Source organism: Macaca mulatta, chromosome 7 (genome assembly GCF_049350105.2).
Source record: "Macaca mulatta isolate MMU2019108-1 chromosome 7, T2T-MMU8v2.0, whole genome shotgun sequence".
In the NCBI taxonomy this organism is placed as follows: Eukaryota; Metazoa; Chordata; class Mammalia; order Primates; family Cercopithecidae; genus Macaca; species Macaca mulatta.
Genome location: NC_133412.1, coordinates 144,730,784 through 144,744,977, shown reverse-complemented (window position 1 = coordinate 144,744,977; position 14,194 = coordinate 144,730,784). Strand labels below are relative to the sequence as shown.

General features: G+C 38.9%; 1 protein-coding gene across 39 annotated transcripts in view; it reads right to left on the bottom strand.

The window, feature by feature from the left end:
- SIPA1L1 (signal induced proliferation associated 1 like 1) overlaps positions 1–14,194 on the bottom strand; it is a 409,230-nt gene that overhangs the window by 145,012 nt on the left and 250,024 nt on the right. For 25 of the 39 annotated variants that reach the window (XM_077937707.1, XM_077937717.1, XM_077937709.1 and 22 more), the window contains 1 exon segment: positions 1,020–2,819. The exons of 10 other annotated variants lie outside the window; for them this stretch is intronic. In XM_077937707.1, the coding sequence (XP_077793833.1) occupies positions 1,020–2,517 (1,498 nt within the window). In that variant the 5' untranslated portion in view covers positions 2,518–2,819. 39 annotated transcript variants of the gene reach the window in all.

Genomic DNA, 14,194 nt, shown 5'->3' with positions numbered 1-14,194 from the left:
AAGAATAAATTTAAATACCATTCAAAACCCCAAAACAGTGGAAATCAAAACACTGCGGGAGTAGTTTGCAGACTGGGAGCCTCTCGCCACAAGCCTCTTCACTTGGCTGCAGAGATGACTGATCTAGCTAATGGACACAGAGGTACGTCCTTCGTGGATGGTCATCCCGTTTCCTCATTTGCCTCTCTGGATAACTTAAACTCATTCCTTAATTAATGTTGCTCAAAAAGCTTGTAAGAGTTCACTTATACTACTTACTTTTCAGTAAATCACAATGGTCTTTCTTAAAAGTATGAGATAAAACTGTGTATAAAGTGTAATCTCAACTATATATATAATTTTTTTTTCTTTTTCTTTTTCTTTTTTTACTCTCTCACTCAAAGAAAAGATTAGAAAGGAAGTGGCCCTTCTGTCAAAGGTACTTCTCTCTTCAGTGCCTTTTCTACTCAAAGACCTAGATTTGATTCTTGGCACTGAGATCTATTGGCTCTGTGACTTCTGTCAAATAACGTAATTTGTTTTCACAATATTTCCTGTAAATGGACAGGAATATGTTATAATTCCCGCCTACTGATGACAACATTGAAGCAGCAAAGACATGGTTCCTGTACTTACTGCGAAAGTGTTAAAAAAATGAAAGAAGCATTAAAACTGTTTTTGCAATCCTTAAAAAATAGCTATATTTTAAATATTTTCAACTTGGTACATTTATCCCTAAAGGTGACACAGCAAATCTACTATATAACAAAGACTAACATTTCAACCGCTAAGTCAAAGGGGCTTTTTATTTGTAAAAGTACTATTTAATATACAAGACATTTGTATATCTGAAAGGGGAAAGTAACTCAAAAAATGCAAGAAGAAATAAATTGAGCAAATGGCTATCGAGCTATTTTACCATCAAGAAACATAACGAAGACATGCAAATCTTATGCCACATTGCTAATAAATATCTTAATATACAATACTTCAGAAAGTACGGCAAAAGAAAATGTAAGAAATAAAGGATCTCTACTTACCCTTCTGGTAGAAAAATTTTCTATAATAGTATGCACCCAGATCTACGTGTTCCACGATGTATCTTTTCACTCTATCTAGGTGCAACACCAAGTTCTCCTTGGGCACTTCAAGTACTGCCACTCCTGCATTTGTGCAATGGGAACTAAGGGTAGACTCAAAGGAGGCACTTTCACATCCACTAAAGGAGCCAGAATTTGATTTTGAAAGGCTGATTTTCCTCTCCCCTTCTCCACCTATCTCATTCCGAAAATATGGACAGCTCATTACAAGCTCATTGCTTTTATCATCTCCCTGGTCCATGCTGAGGCTTCCTTTGGAATTCAGGTCCTCTGTGCTGCCCATTGGGGAGCTAAAACTGGCTGAATGAGACAGAGGTCCAGAGACCAAGGATGCCACGGCAGCTGCGGAAGCTCCAGTGGTGGTGTTTCTCCTCTTAATAACATTGTGCCTGTTCATAATTGCCTCATTCAAATCAAATAATATACTCTGGACATCATAGTGGGCAAAGCACTTTGGACATGTCCAGGGCCTGACAGAGTCTTCTGATCGGTTATCTTCAAGATCTGATGACTTCCCAAGTTCTTCACCTTTGGCATTGCGCAATTTACGAAAAATAGATGAGTCTCCAGTTTCAGATTTTGAACGTCGCTTGAGTGGTTTTTCCCTTTCCTTAAAAAGCCTGAGGTTCTCTCTCTGTGAGATAGGCCCGTCTATAACATCCAAAGAGAAACCAGAACCCTTGCTACCACCAGTAATGAGAAAGTCACTGAGCTTGGTTGGAGTTGGACCTCTATCAGATTTGTCATCTTTGTAGCCCTTTAACAAATCAAAAAAGCTTTCTCCAGACGTTCCCTGTTTATCAATTGAAGATGTGCTACCATATTCCCTGTGCAGTGATGGTCCAGTCTTGTATGTAGGTGAGATACATTCATCAAAGCTATCCACATCAAGTTCACTTATGGTGATATCACTGTTGCTTCGCTGCCGTATTCTGCGAAGAGCTTTTCTGGGGGAGCTGGGGTAGGCTTCAGGCATGAGAAATCTGGAGTCCATGTTCTCCGACGGTCTTGTCTTGTTTTTCAGCGTGTTCTGTATGCTTTTCAGCATGGCTGAGTCATTGGAATTGAGGCTAACAGAACTTCCCTGACTCACAGGACTGCTTTTGGAGGACAGGCTATCAAGGCAACTTGAGGTTTCTATTTCCTGGCTTGAACGGCTAGATTCTTTTATGTTTTCCTTTCTTGGGGGCCAATCTGCAATCCTTGCTCTTACCCCCATCTTTGGGACTCCAGGGGTTGAGGTTATATGGTGAGAACCTTCACTTCGGGGGGGTCCTACAGGAGCCATAACTGATGATCCTAAGCTGCCATTTTGGGACCGGAAGCGCCGCATGTAGAAATCATCAGTGTGGACTTTGGGGGTGCCGTCTGTGCCAACAACAGAGGCCCTGTCAGTGGCAAGGGGCCTTTCTGTCTGTGACCGTTTCAAGCTGGTCATGATGTAAAAGCAAGTAGACTTAAATCCCTGCAGCAAGGACCATCATATCTGTGTTTTAAATGTGCACCTCCCTTTTGGAGAATGGCTTCCAGAAAATACAACAGTTGCATGAGATCTTAATCTTTTTCATTTAAAAGATTAAATGATGCTTTCTTTGTAAAGCACTGAAAATTTGGAACTTCTAAACGTTATAATCCACAACAGTTTCTTTGCTTCACTTTAACAGAGGGCTTTCTTTCAGAAAAAACTGAATGGAACTTGTATTACTGAGACTCTGTGGTTGCCATAATCCCATGCTTTCTCTAAAACAGAAAAGGATAATTTGAATTAGCAGATAAATACATCTAAAAACAAACATGCAATTGTCAAAACCAGATACATAAAAATAAAAGACTCAATAATGGATTGGGATTCACAGTTCCAAAATCCATATTTTCAGTAAAGCATGTTTGAAAGAAAGGAAGAAAGTAAAATTCATTTGATAAAATCCATAATTTATATTCTAAAAAAAAAGACCACTAAGACTTCATCTTAATTGAACTGTTTCATAAAATGGGGGGTAGGGGGAGGGGTACATCTTGTTCTGGATATCATGGCTCCTGCCCAAAGTAGAGACTTTTGCTCCAATGACCTCTAAAAATGTAGAACATCATGAGCTACTGTGATAACCAGAAGTTTGAGATGTAACCAAGTGAATAAGATAATTAGAGCAACACAGTTTTTTGACAAAAGTAAAAACTGAAAAATGACTTTACTGAATATGCTGCAACAATCACTTTTTAACTCCTCTATTCCAAAATTAATACATGTTTTTTGTTTCCTTACAAAGGCTTAACATAGTTGGCAAAAACAAATACAGCAGAAAAAAAATAAATAAATAAAAAGGGTTTTCCCGGAGCCATTATATCCATTAGCACTCTTCTGTATTTTCCTCTACTTTATTACTTACCGAGACGAGGATATTGCAGAATGAATCCAGCATTCACCACCACCTCTTCCCAAGCTCTCCTTAGTTTCTTGTACTCTTAAAAGCTAGAAGTATCTCACTAATGAACAAAATGCCTGCATTTCCTTATGCAGTACAACCTACTCCACCCCATCAGTGCTAATTTATGAAGACGGCAGAAACAAAACACAGCTCTGGGTGGCCCTCTCCATATCCCCAACAGATTACAGAGAACTGTTAGCATCCTTCCAGGTGACGGGCATGGAAATGAACTTCCTCATGAGCACGTCAGGCAGGAGGCAGGAGACACAGATTCTGAGTACAAAATTCTGCATGGTTGCGTACATTCTGAAAAGAAAGGCAGAGGCTCCTTTTCCAAGACTCCACAAATTACACAAGAGGTGGCCTTTAAATTCTTGCCAAATACATGTTTGGAAAGATGCTGCTGAACCAGCACTGAGCTGACAGGGCGGCATTGTCTACAAATCACAGCTCTGACACCCGAGGACGACCCGCACTTGCTGCACTCTCCACTCAATGGTAACAAGCACTTACTTCCACGATAATTAAGCATCTCCCTAGTCGGCTTCCTGCCTCCAAGGCAGGCGCTTTCATTTCTCTTGCAGCACACAGCATCATTTTAGAAGACTCACTGCTATTTAAAGGCTGGAACACGTAGGGGTGTTTCAAAAAAAAAAAAGCATGCTGCCTGCAGAATGCAGGGCCAGGCAAGCTCTGGCTGGGCTCGTGCTGGCTGGGTCTGTGGAGCCATTCAGATAAATGCCAATTGTTTTCACTAGCACTCCTCTTCACCGTCTTTTGTAAAAGGGATAATAGTTTTGCACTGCTACCTAATTAAACCTGGCTTTTGAGCTTTCTAGATACTTCTACTGTCAGATTGCTATTATTGCCTTTACATTCCAGAACTTTACATGTTCCTCTTTCAATGATAACCCTTCAAGTGACAAAACATGCTAACTGTTGCTTCCGAGGATATCAAAGGACAGCATGTATGGCCACGGCAAAGGTTTAAGAAGTGATTCTCATAAAATGGAAGGAAAATGGATCAACTGAACCAAAATGCAAACACCTGTTCATCTTCCAAAAAGCTGATTATTTCAATGAATACTCTATATGGCATAAATAATAATTCTAAGTAGATTCTTATAAAAATTAGATGCTTTCAACATTTCTCACAACCTAACAGAAATCCAAATAAATCATCTTTCATTCCCAAAACATTCATTCTCTAAAAGGACAACACACCAATCCCATCACGATAAAAACTCTTGCCACATTTCATTTGCCTTAGAAAATACTTTACTGCAGAACTGTCTTTCTTAGTAGATGTGAAGTAATTTCCATTATAGGAGGAAACTAAAAGCTGGCAGTAAAATACAAGAAATAAAACTGACTTGGAAATGCTCAGTCTCCACCATCAGTATTTCTCTTCCAAACCATCTCATATACTTCCAATATTTTTAATGAGTTTATAAAATCTTATTTTTAAATATAAAAATTTCTTACCAATTCAAAAGAAATTTCAAGACTCCCATTACATTATATAACAACGACTCAATGTTTTCTCTTCATTTCAAAATATAGACGAGCACATGGGAGAGAAAGAAGCCACATTTTAATGGCCTGTAAAAACTGATGAGGTTCGAGATGGGCAATTATGTTAAATAACAGATTTTTTTTCAGTCATAAGGACCTTCCTTTCTTTGTATTTTTTCCTCCCTCTCATTTTCCATCTCCCTCCCTCTCTCCCTTTTTTCATTCTTATTTATGGCATCAAACCCTTTTGGGGTACAATATAAACTTTGGGCACTGACTAGTATATATGGAAATATACATGCTTTGCACTTATTAAACTGCCAGTCAAAAATAATGCTGTCCATCGATGTGTATCATATGATGACAGCTCAATAATACCTTAACACCTATTCCTCAGGGTAGGCGGAAACAGCAAACCTATGTTGACAATGATTAGCAACTCTCTTAAATATCAGCAAACCTAAGTACCAATACGGTAAAAAGCAATAGAATTAAACAGAAGAGCAATACGAATTCACAGCATGTCACCTCCATCTGTTCAAAGAGCAGGCTATATAAAATTTTTTCTTATTACATGTTTAATTTTACAGCTCTAGATACTATTTAAGTCTATGGTAGATCCATGTAGCTAGAACACTAATTCTATCTAGAGGGCCCATAGTTTAGTTTAATGAGTTCAATTCAACTAGTTTCATCACTCAACATCTCTCACAACCTAACCCACCATTCTTCCAGAAGAAATGCTTCCTCCTGTCTTCTAAATCACTCCCTATGTTTCTGTAGTGTCTTCTGAGCATGGACCATACATCCAACAGTCCCTCCTTCAAGGAAAGCTCCAGGTGTAGCGGGGAGACACAGAGAAGCAAGAAGATGACGGGGGATGCATGGGTCATGCCTCCTTCCTATACACTTTCCATTTTGATTGTAAGCTCTTTAATAACAGGAACTATCTCCTGGTGGGACTAGTTGTACCACAGTAGGTCAGTCATTTAGACATCAAGTCCCTGAGAATGCTGAAAGTGGAACCTCTCATGGGACCTCTTGATTGCTAAAAAGCCCTTGTCAGTCTGGCTCTGTGAAGTATCTGCACTCCCGAACCCATCCTCCACCCTGAACCTCTCTTTTCTGGACCTCTGCGATTACCATGTGCTTCTTCATTTTCTCTCGCCTCTTTTTGCCCACTACTCAGTCTTCAGTTGGGGTCCATTGAAAAGCTAGTGATTGCAGGGTGGTGTCTATGGTTTACTTCTCTTACCATTTTTCATATTTCTGGAAGGGGGATAAAGGGCATTTTTATCAGGATGCATGTGAGCACTAAGTGTATTAGGATGAGACAGAAGCATGGGTCCACTGGAGTAATAATATCACTGTGGAAAGCAGAGTGTTGATTCGGTTGGATCACATTTGTCTGTGCAGCTGAACAAAGGCAGAATAATTAAGTTACCTGCTGGAAATCTGCATGGCAACCAGTGCTCTCTCTGGTGATACTGTAGGTGCCTGCAGCTTTAAATATCATCTCTATGCTGTTACCTCCAAATCTCTGGTCGTGATCTCCAGTAAACTCCAGATTATTAAAAATAGAGGTAGATGCCCATTTGATATCTTCTTTATTTACCTATTTTACAATGAATTAATCAACAAGCACAATGATGAAAAAAAATTTTTTTTCAAGAAATGATTAAGTGGTAAGGAAGGGAGCACAGTAATTCAAGGAATAGAATGAAAGAAACAACATCGTGCCAAGGGCATAAAGAGCAGTTTAAAGGTTACACAAGAAGATGTGGGAAGGGGGTGGGGTTGGCGGAACACTACAGTTCTTGTCGTCAAAGAATTACAGTGCAATATGGTAGCGGCACCAGAAAGATGTAGCGTTCCTCATCAAGTACTTCCACATTCCAAAATGAGATCTTCTCAGATTCTTTAATTGGTATAGCCTAAAATACAACACCAGTTCTCAATGTTTCAGGGCAATAGAAGGAACTGTGCTGATGAATAACTATTCAAATGCCCCAATAATCCAGAGATATACCCTACAGAAGTATTTATGAAAATGTCCAGGCCCAGCACAGTGGTTTGTGCCTGTAATCCCAGCATTTTAGAAGGCCAAGGCAGGCGGATGGCTTGAGCCCAGGAATTTGAGACCAGCCTAGGTAACATGGTAATACCCAGGCTCTTAAAAAAAAAAAAAAAAATAGAAATAGTTTTTGAAGTTGTGCACACAGACTTAGAATGCCTATAAATATTCTTACTTCAGAATGTAATAGAACACTATTTAAAAACAGAAATATAACTTCACCGTACTTGAATATTAGATGAGCTAAGATAATCAAATAAAGCAAACTATTTTCTTTACATCCCTTCTTGGCTTTCCTGAATTCCACTCACATTACATAAAAGTCGCATCTCAGACAGAAGGGATGGCTCACTCTTTCAAGTTAGCCTGAAACACATCTTAGTGCAAGCCATGGATAATTTAAGATTTATGAATTAGCACGCAACTTTTTAGAATGGAATTTCTACCTCCTTTCATTTCCGTATTCTCCCTTCAACAAAAAGCAGGAAGAGTTGAGAAAAACAGTTGATAAATCTAGTTCCTCCTCTCCTACTGTTTCACTCTCTGAAGGAGACAACACTAACGGAAACAAAGTAGAGTCAAAAAAACGTGGTAAAATTAACAAAGTGAATACAAAAGTTATAGATACAAAACATGTAACATGATAAAGCCATATTTAAATATAGAGATAAGAAAACAGCTTAAAATGTGCCTGTTTGGATAGAGGAAGGATCAAAAGGGAAAACCACATTTTCTTCCCACTCACCCTCCTAATTAAAAAAGTTCAGAAGGTTACGCTTTAAAGGTTTTGTTAAGCTTGAATATAGTTTGTATAGCTGAAGATGAAGGAAAGAACACAAAAGTTTGGCAGAAAGTTTGAGGGCAGAAGAAGAATGACAGAATAAAGAATGCTGGAACAAGTTACATGGTGGAATAATAATAATAATTATTATTATATTATATGTTAATTATAATACATATTAAATTTTATTTAATATATTAATTATATATTATTATATTAATACACAATTTTTATATAATTAATATATAATATATAATATAATAAATATATATTAATTATAATATATTAAATTATATATTACATATATATTATAATAATAAATATAATAATTATTATTATTTGAGACAGGGTCTTGCTCTGTCACCCAGGCTGGTGTTCAGTTGTATGATAATGGCTCACTGCAGCCTTGAACTCCCAGGCTCAAGTGATCCTCCCACCTTGGCCTCTTGAGTAGCTAGGACTACAAACGTGCCTCACCATGCTTGGTTAATTTTTTTTTTTTTTTTGAGACGGAGTCTCGCTCTGTCACCCAGGCTGGAGTGCAGTGGTGCGATTTCGGCTCACTGCAAGCTCTGCCTCCCGGGTTCACGCCATTCTCCTGCCTCAGCCTCCCAAGTAGCTGGGACTACAGGCGCCCATCACCACACCCAACTAATTTTTTTGTATTTTTAGTAGAGACGGGATTTCACCGTGGTCTCAATCTCCTGACCTTGTGATCCGCCCGCCTCCACCTCCCAAAGTGCTGGAATTACAGGCGTGAGCCACCGCGCCCGGTCAGCTTGGTTAATTTTTAAATTTTTTTGTAGAAATAGGGTATTGCTATGTTGCCCAGGTTGATCTTTAACTCCTGGGTTCAAGGGATCCTACCAAAGTGCTGAGATTACAGGAGTAAGCCAGTGCACCCAACCTATGGTGGAATAATTGGTAAGTAGTAAATTGCTTCAACAGCTGGCAAAATGAAGTACAGAAGTACATGTCAATGTTTATCTCTTATATTTAAATATGACTAATCTCATGCAATAAGCACATAATAAAATACCAAAGACCTAAGTTGGAAGAGCTTAAAGTAGGAAGGGCAAAAGGAGTAAAAGGCAGTAAGTAGAAAGGTAAAAGTGAAACAGAATTATTAGAGGAAAATAGTGTTTGAGGTGTGATAAGTTATAATAATACTTTAAAGGAAAACAAACCAAAAGTTCACTAACTCATTGTGGGCATTGAGAGTTTCCATGCCTGCCATCAGGATATCAAGAGACCAGATGAGACCAAAGAAGTAAATGAGTGTTTTTATCATAATTGTATGATAAAATACAACTACTATACATTTAAAATACATTAAAAAAACTAATTCACCCAATGCTGTAAACTGAACAACTGATTATCAAATCAAATCTGGTATTAAATAACTTATTACCAAATATATCTGGGGAAAGATGAATGTGAGAAATAGATGCCCTGGGACAATCAGTAAATAACCAGCACACGAAGTGCTTGCCCATTTTCCCAAACTATGCTCAAATTCAAGTAACCCACGAAAAAGCATTCTGTAATTAAACAAGGCAGTAATACACTGTATATCACCTTGCTTAGGACATCTTGATATATGTTGGTCTATTAAAGCCTCCAAGAAACCTGCAGTCACAGTGGCTCCCGCCTATAATCCCAATACTTTGGGAGGCTGAGGTGGGAGGGTTTCTTAAGCCCAGGAGTTTGAGACCAGCCTGGGTAACATAGTGAGTTCCCATTATTTTTATTAAAGAACAGAAAACACCACCACCACCACCACCAATTTTGTTAAACTAAGAAATTTCTTAACTGATTTGACCATGGACTCACTTAAAAAAAAAAAAAAAAATCAAACATTTTATACCATGCATCCTATTGAACATAACTGGAGACAAGCAGGCCCATATTTCACAATACAGGATAAAAAAGAAACTGAACATACATTACAAATTTTGATATGTTTCAGATAGATAGGCAGGCAGACAGATTAAAAGGGCAAAGTAAGTTCACGAAATAATTGACAATGTTTGTCTTTTGATTATGAGTATTTTTTTTGTATTTGTCTATATTTTTTATTTTCTGAAATGAACATGTGTCACCTTCATAATCAGAAACAAAACTTATGAGAAAACAACCCATCTTTCTGTTGCTAAAAATATAAAATACAATCTGGGAATGCGGTATGATGACCACATGTTTAAATACTAATTCTAAGATACTATACTTTGTTAAACCTCCAACCATTCAAATCACCAAAAAAGTAACAATCCAACAGATGTCAGGTCTGTCCTGTAAGATGTTCTTGTGCTAAATCCCCTAATTAAAATGAAATCAAAGGCGGCTGTATAGAGAGTACTAAAGATTATAAGATTAGCAGTATTTATAGGATTTGAATAATTATTTCACATAGATGATCAACACAATTGCTTATATTTCCTCATTTACAGATGCTTTCCTTATATTTAATATTGACATAAAAGTTCCCTTGTGCCCAGCAGCCTTCACCTTGTCCCCTCCCAAGACTGCAGTGACCTAGGAACATCAGATGAAGGTACCTAAACAGAGCACAGGTTGCCATCATTAGTTCCCCTTTCCTGGGAAACATCTACTTTCATATGTATATTCTGTCCTTTTCAGTCCTTCTTCTGCAGGATTGAGGCTAAATTTGAAGAATGTCTCTATGTGGACTCACACCAACACCCTGGAGAGCTTCACTCAAGTGCTACATGGTATCAATGGCTCAAGGAATCCCATACTGGGGAAGAAGAATCTGGTAGTACTGATTTTCTTCTTTGAGGGCAGAAGGGAAAGCTATGAAGTCAGATTTACGTTAGATAAGCCATGAAAATTGTCTTTGATCCACATACAATGAACTCTGTAAAAAATGCAGCAGAGAATCTGCATCTCTAAGACAGATTTTCAGGCTGCTAACATTGGCGATTTGAGACAGTCACTGTCAGTGACACAGGGGGACCATCTCTACCCTCAAGTCTCTATTATCTAACTGGAAAAAGAAGACAAGTGTGTAGGCAACGGGAGGGGGCTCAGTAGGAAGGAGCACCACAAATGGCTTTAATAAGGATATAGCAGTTTTCTTATTTGAATATTTATGTTCCAAAAAGAATTTAAGAAACTGCACTTGAAAAAACACGTTTAAATTTAGCTCAGGAAAAAAGCAGAAAGGAGCATAAGAACAATAGATGAACATAATATCCAAACTATTAATAATCATGATTGATATCAACAGTAAGTGCATTTCCCTTAGCAGATTTTGAAATGCCACCCAAGAACCTAGAACGTAAAAGAAAAAAATTAAAATCACTCCACATTGCCTTAGCATGTCCTTAAATACAGACTGCAGACGATTCCTGTGTCTGTCTGACTGTACCATTCTCTCTGAGCATAACCTCTCTCCCTCAAGGGATCTAAGACAGCAGGACTCACCCATTTCATTTTCTCACACATGCTCATTCCTTTCCTTCAGTCCTCCCCAGCACCCCAGGAGTACAGTTGACCCTTGAACAACACAGGTTTGAACAGGGAAGGCCACTTATCTGTAGATTTTTTTTCAGTAAATACACTAAAAAATATTTTGGAGAATTGTGACAAATTGAAAAAACTACATAGCCTAGAAATATACAGAAAAAATCAATAAAAAGTCAGGAATGTCATGAATGCATAAAATACATGTAGATAATAGTCTATTTTATCGTTTACTATCATTGAAGATACATAAATCTACTTAAGGAGCTAAAATGTATCACAACTTATGCACAGAAAGATCATAAATGGTGCAGTCTGCAGCTGAGAGAAATGTACACAAATGTAAAGATGTAATATTCCATCATAACTGCATACAATTAATTGTAATACATATTGTACTCCTAAAATAATTTCATAGCCATATCCTGCTGCTATTGTGGTGAGCTCAAGTACTACAATTCTCCGATTAAAAACTAATCCTCTCCAGATGAGCAGTTCCTCTCTCTGATAAACTCCATGTCAGAGTAAAAAGTGACCTCTCGTGGTTCTGGTGTATTTTTCACGCTTAGTAAAATACGTTAACCCCAAATAACACCATGGGACCCATATGAGGTGCCACTAGTGATGCTAAAAGTGCTCCCAAGAAGCAAAGTCAGGATTTTATAAGAAAGAGTTCGATAGTTTGATCTGTACCATGGACTGAAGTCTGCAGCTGCACTTTCCTGCCACGTCAGACAGACGAAGTAAATTTACGGTACTGACAAATACAGTAAAGTACTGCAAATATATCTTTCTGATGATTTTCTTAATAACATTTTCTCTTCATTAGCTTACTTACTGTAAGAACACACTATATAATACATATAACATACAAACTATGTGTTCATTCACTGTTCATATTATCAGTAAGGCTCCTGGTCAACAGTAGGCTCTTAGTCAAGTCCTGGGGGAATCAAAAGTTATACTCAAATATTCAATTGCATGTGGGGTGGGAGTTTTGGTGCCACAACCTCTGCATTATTCAAAGGTTAACTGTATCTCCATTTTACGAATGAAGAAAGAGCATAGAGAGGTAAAGGAATGGTCAGGCCAGGTTCAGTGGCTCACAACTGTAATCCCAGCACTTTGGGAGGCCGAGGAGGGAGGATCGTTTCAGCTCAGGAGTTTGAGACTAGCGTGGACAACAAAGCAAGACCTTGTCTCTACTAACAAATAAAAAATAAAAAAAAAAGTCCGGGAGCGGTGGCTCACGCCTGTAATTCCAGCACTTTGGGAGGCCAAGGTGGGCAGATCATGAGGTCAGGAGTTCAACACCAGCCTGGCCCACATGGTGAAACCCCTGTCTCTACTAAAAATACAAAAATTAGCCAGGCATGGTAGCGTGTGCCTGTAATCCGAGCTACTTGGGAGGCTGAGGCAGGAGAACTGCTTGAATCCGGGAGGCGGAGGCTGCAGTGAGGCAAGATCACACCACTGCACTCCAGCCTGGGTGCCAGAGCAAGACTCTGTCTTGGAGAAATAAAAAATAAAAAAAATTAGCCAGGCATGGTGGTGTGGTCCCAGCTATTCAGGAGAGCTGCTTGAGCTCAGAGGGTTTGAGGCTGGAATTAGCTGCCATTGGACCACTGCACTCCAGCCTGGGTGACAGAGCAAGACCGTTTCAAAAAAAAAAATAAAAGTGCTCACTATATAGTGCACTCTCTCTCAATACTGGGCTAGTGGTTACAAAATTTATGGCAGAAAAACTGCTTTGAAAATATATTATAAAAGAAAAAAAGGCTCCCTTATAGCCTGTGTTCCACCTCTACAGTCCAATCCAGGCATGAATTTCTACATCCTGTGGAAATGGATACAGTGAGAGAAAAAATATTAATTAATAATTAACTTTAACTTTTTAAAAATGCTATGGTAGTCATGTCACTTTGAGAACCTTCAGTGGCTCCTCAACTGCCAAGCCATTTTTTTTTTTTTTTTTTTTTGAGACAGAGTCTCGCTCTGTTACCTAAGCTGGAGTGCAATGCTGCGATCTCAGCCCACTGCAACCTCTGCCTCCTGGGTTCAAGCGATTCTTCTGCCTCAGCCACCCGAATAGCTGGGACTACAGGCACCTGCCACCACACCTGGCTAATTTTTATATTTTTAGTAGAGACGGGGTTTCCCCATGTTGGCCAGGCTGGTCTCGATCTCATGACCTCGTGATCCACCTGCCTCAGCCTCCCAAAGTCTGGGATTACAGTCATGAACCACTGCACCTGGCCCATGTCATTATTTTCTGATTTAGGCCTGGAATTCAAGAGTAACTGGCACCTACTCACAAACTGCTTCCTTCTCATATTAACAGAAGGAAACAGGCTTGCCCTAGACAAACCACCGTGCCCTCTTTATAAAGCTCTACCAAGTGACTGAGCCCACATTAAGAATTCAATATTGAAAATTTAAAACTGTAAATTATAAAGAATACCTTGTCTGAGCCCATCATTTTCCACCTGTGGTAGCCAGAAACTGTAAGTCCACCTAGGGTTAAATAGCAAGGGACAAGTCCACGTTTACATCCAGAGTTCCTCATTCCCCAAGTCCTACCCTGCCTGTTGTACCATGCTGACCTTTCAGAGCACGCTTGTTCAATAATCTGTTTCCATCCGTTGTAACCAGTTATGTATGCATCAGGCACTGCTCATTATCTCACCAACTCCCTAAAGCAATCTTTAAAGACTTATTATCTATTGCAGTTTGTACGTGAAGACCCAGCAGCTCAGAAGAGACTGGGTCACTGCTCAAGAGTCTGATCCCTAAGCCATGTTCCTTGTACCAGGACACCCTCCTTTCTAAAAAT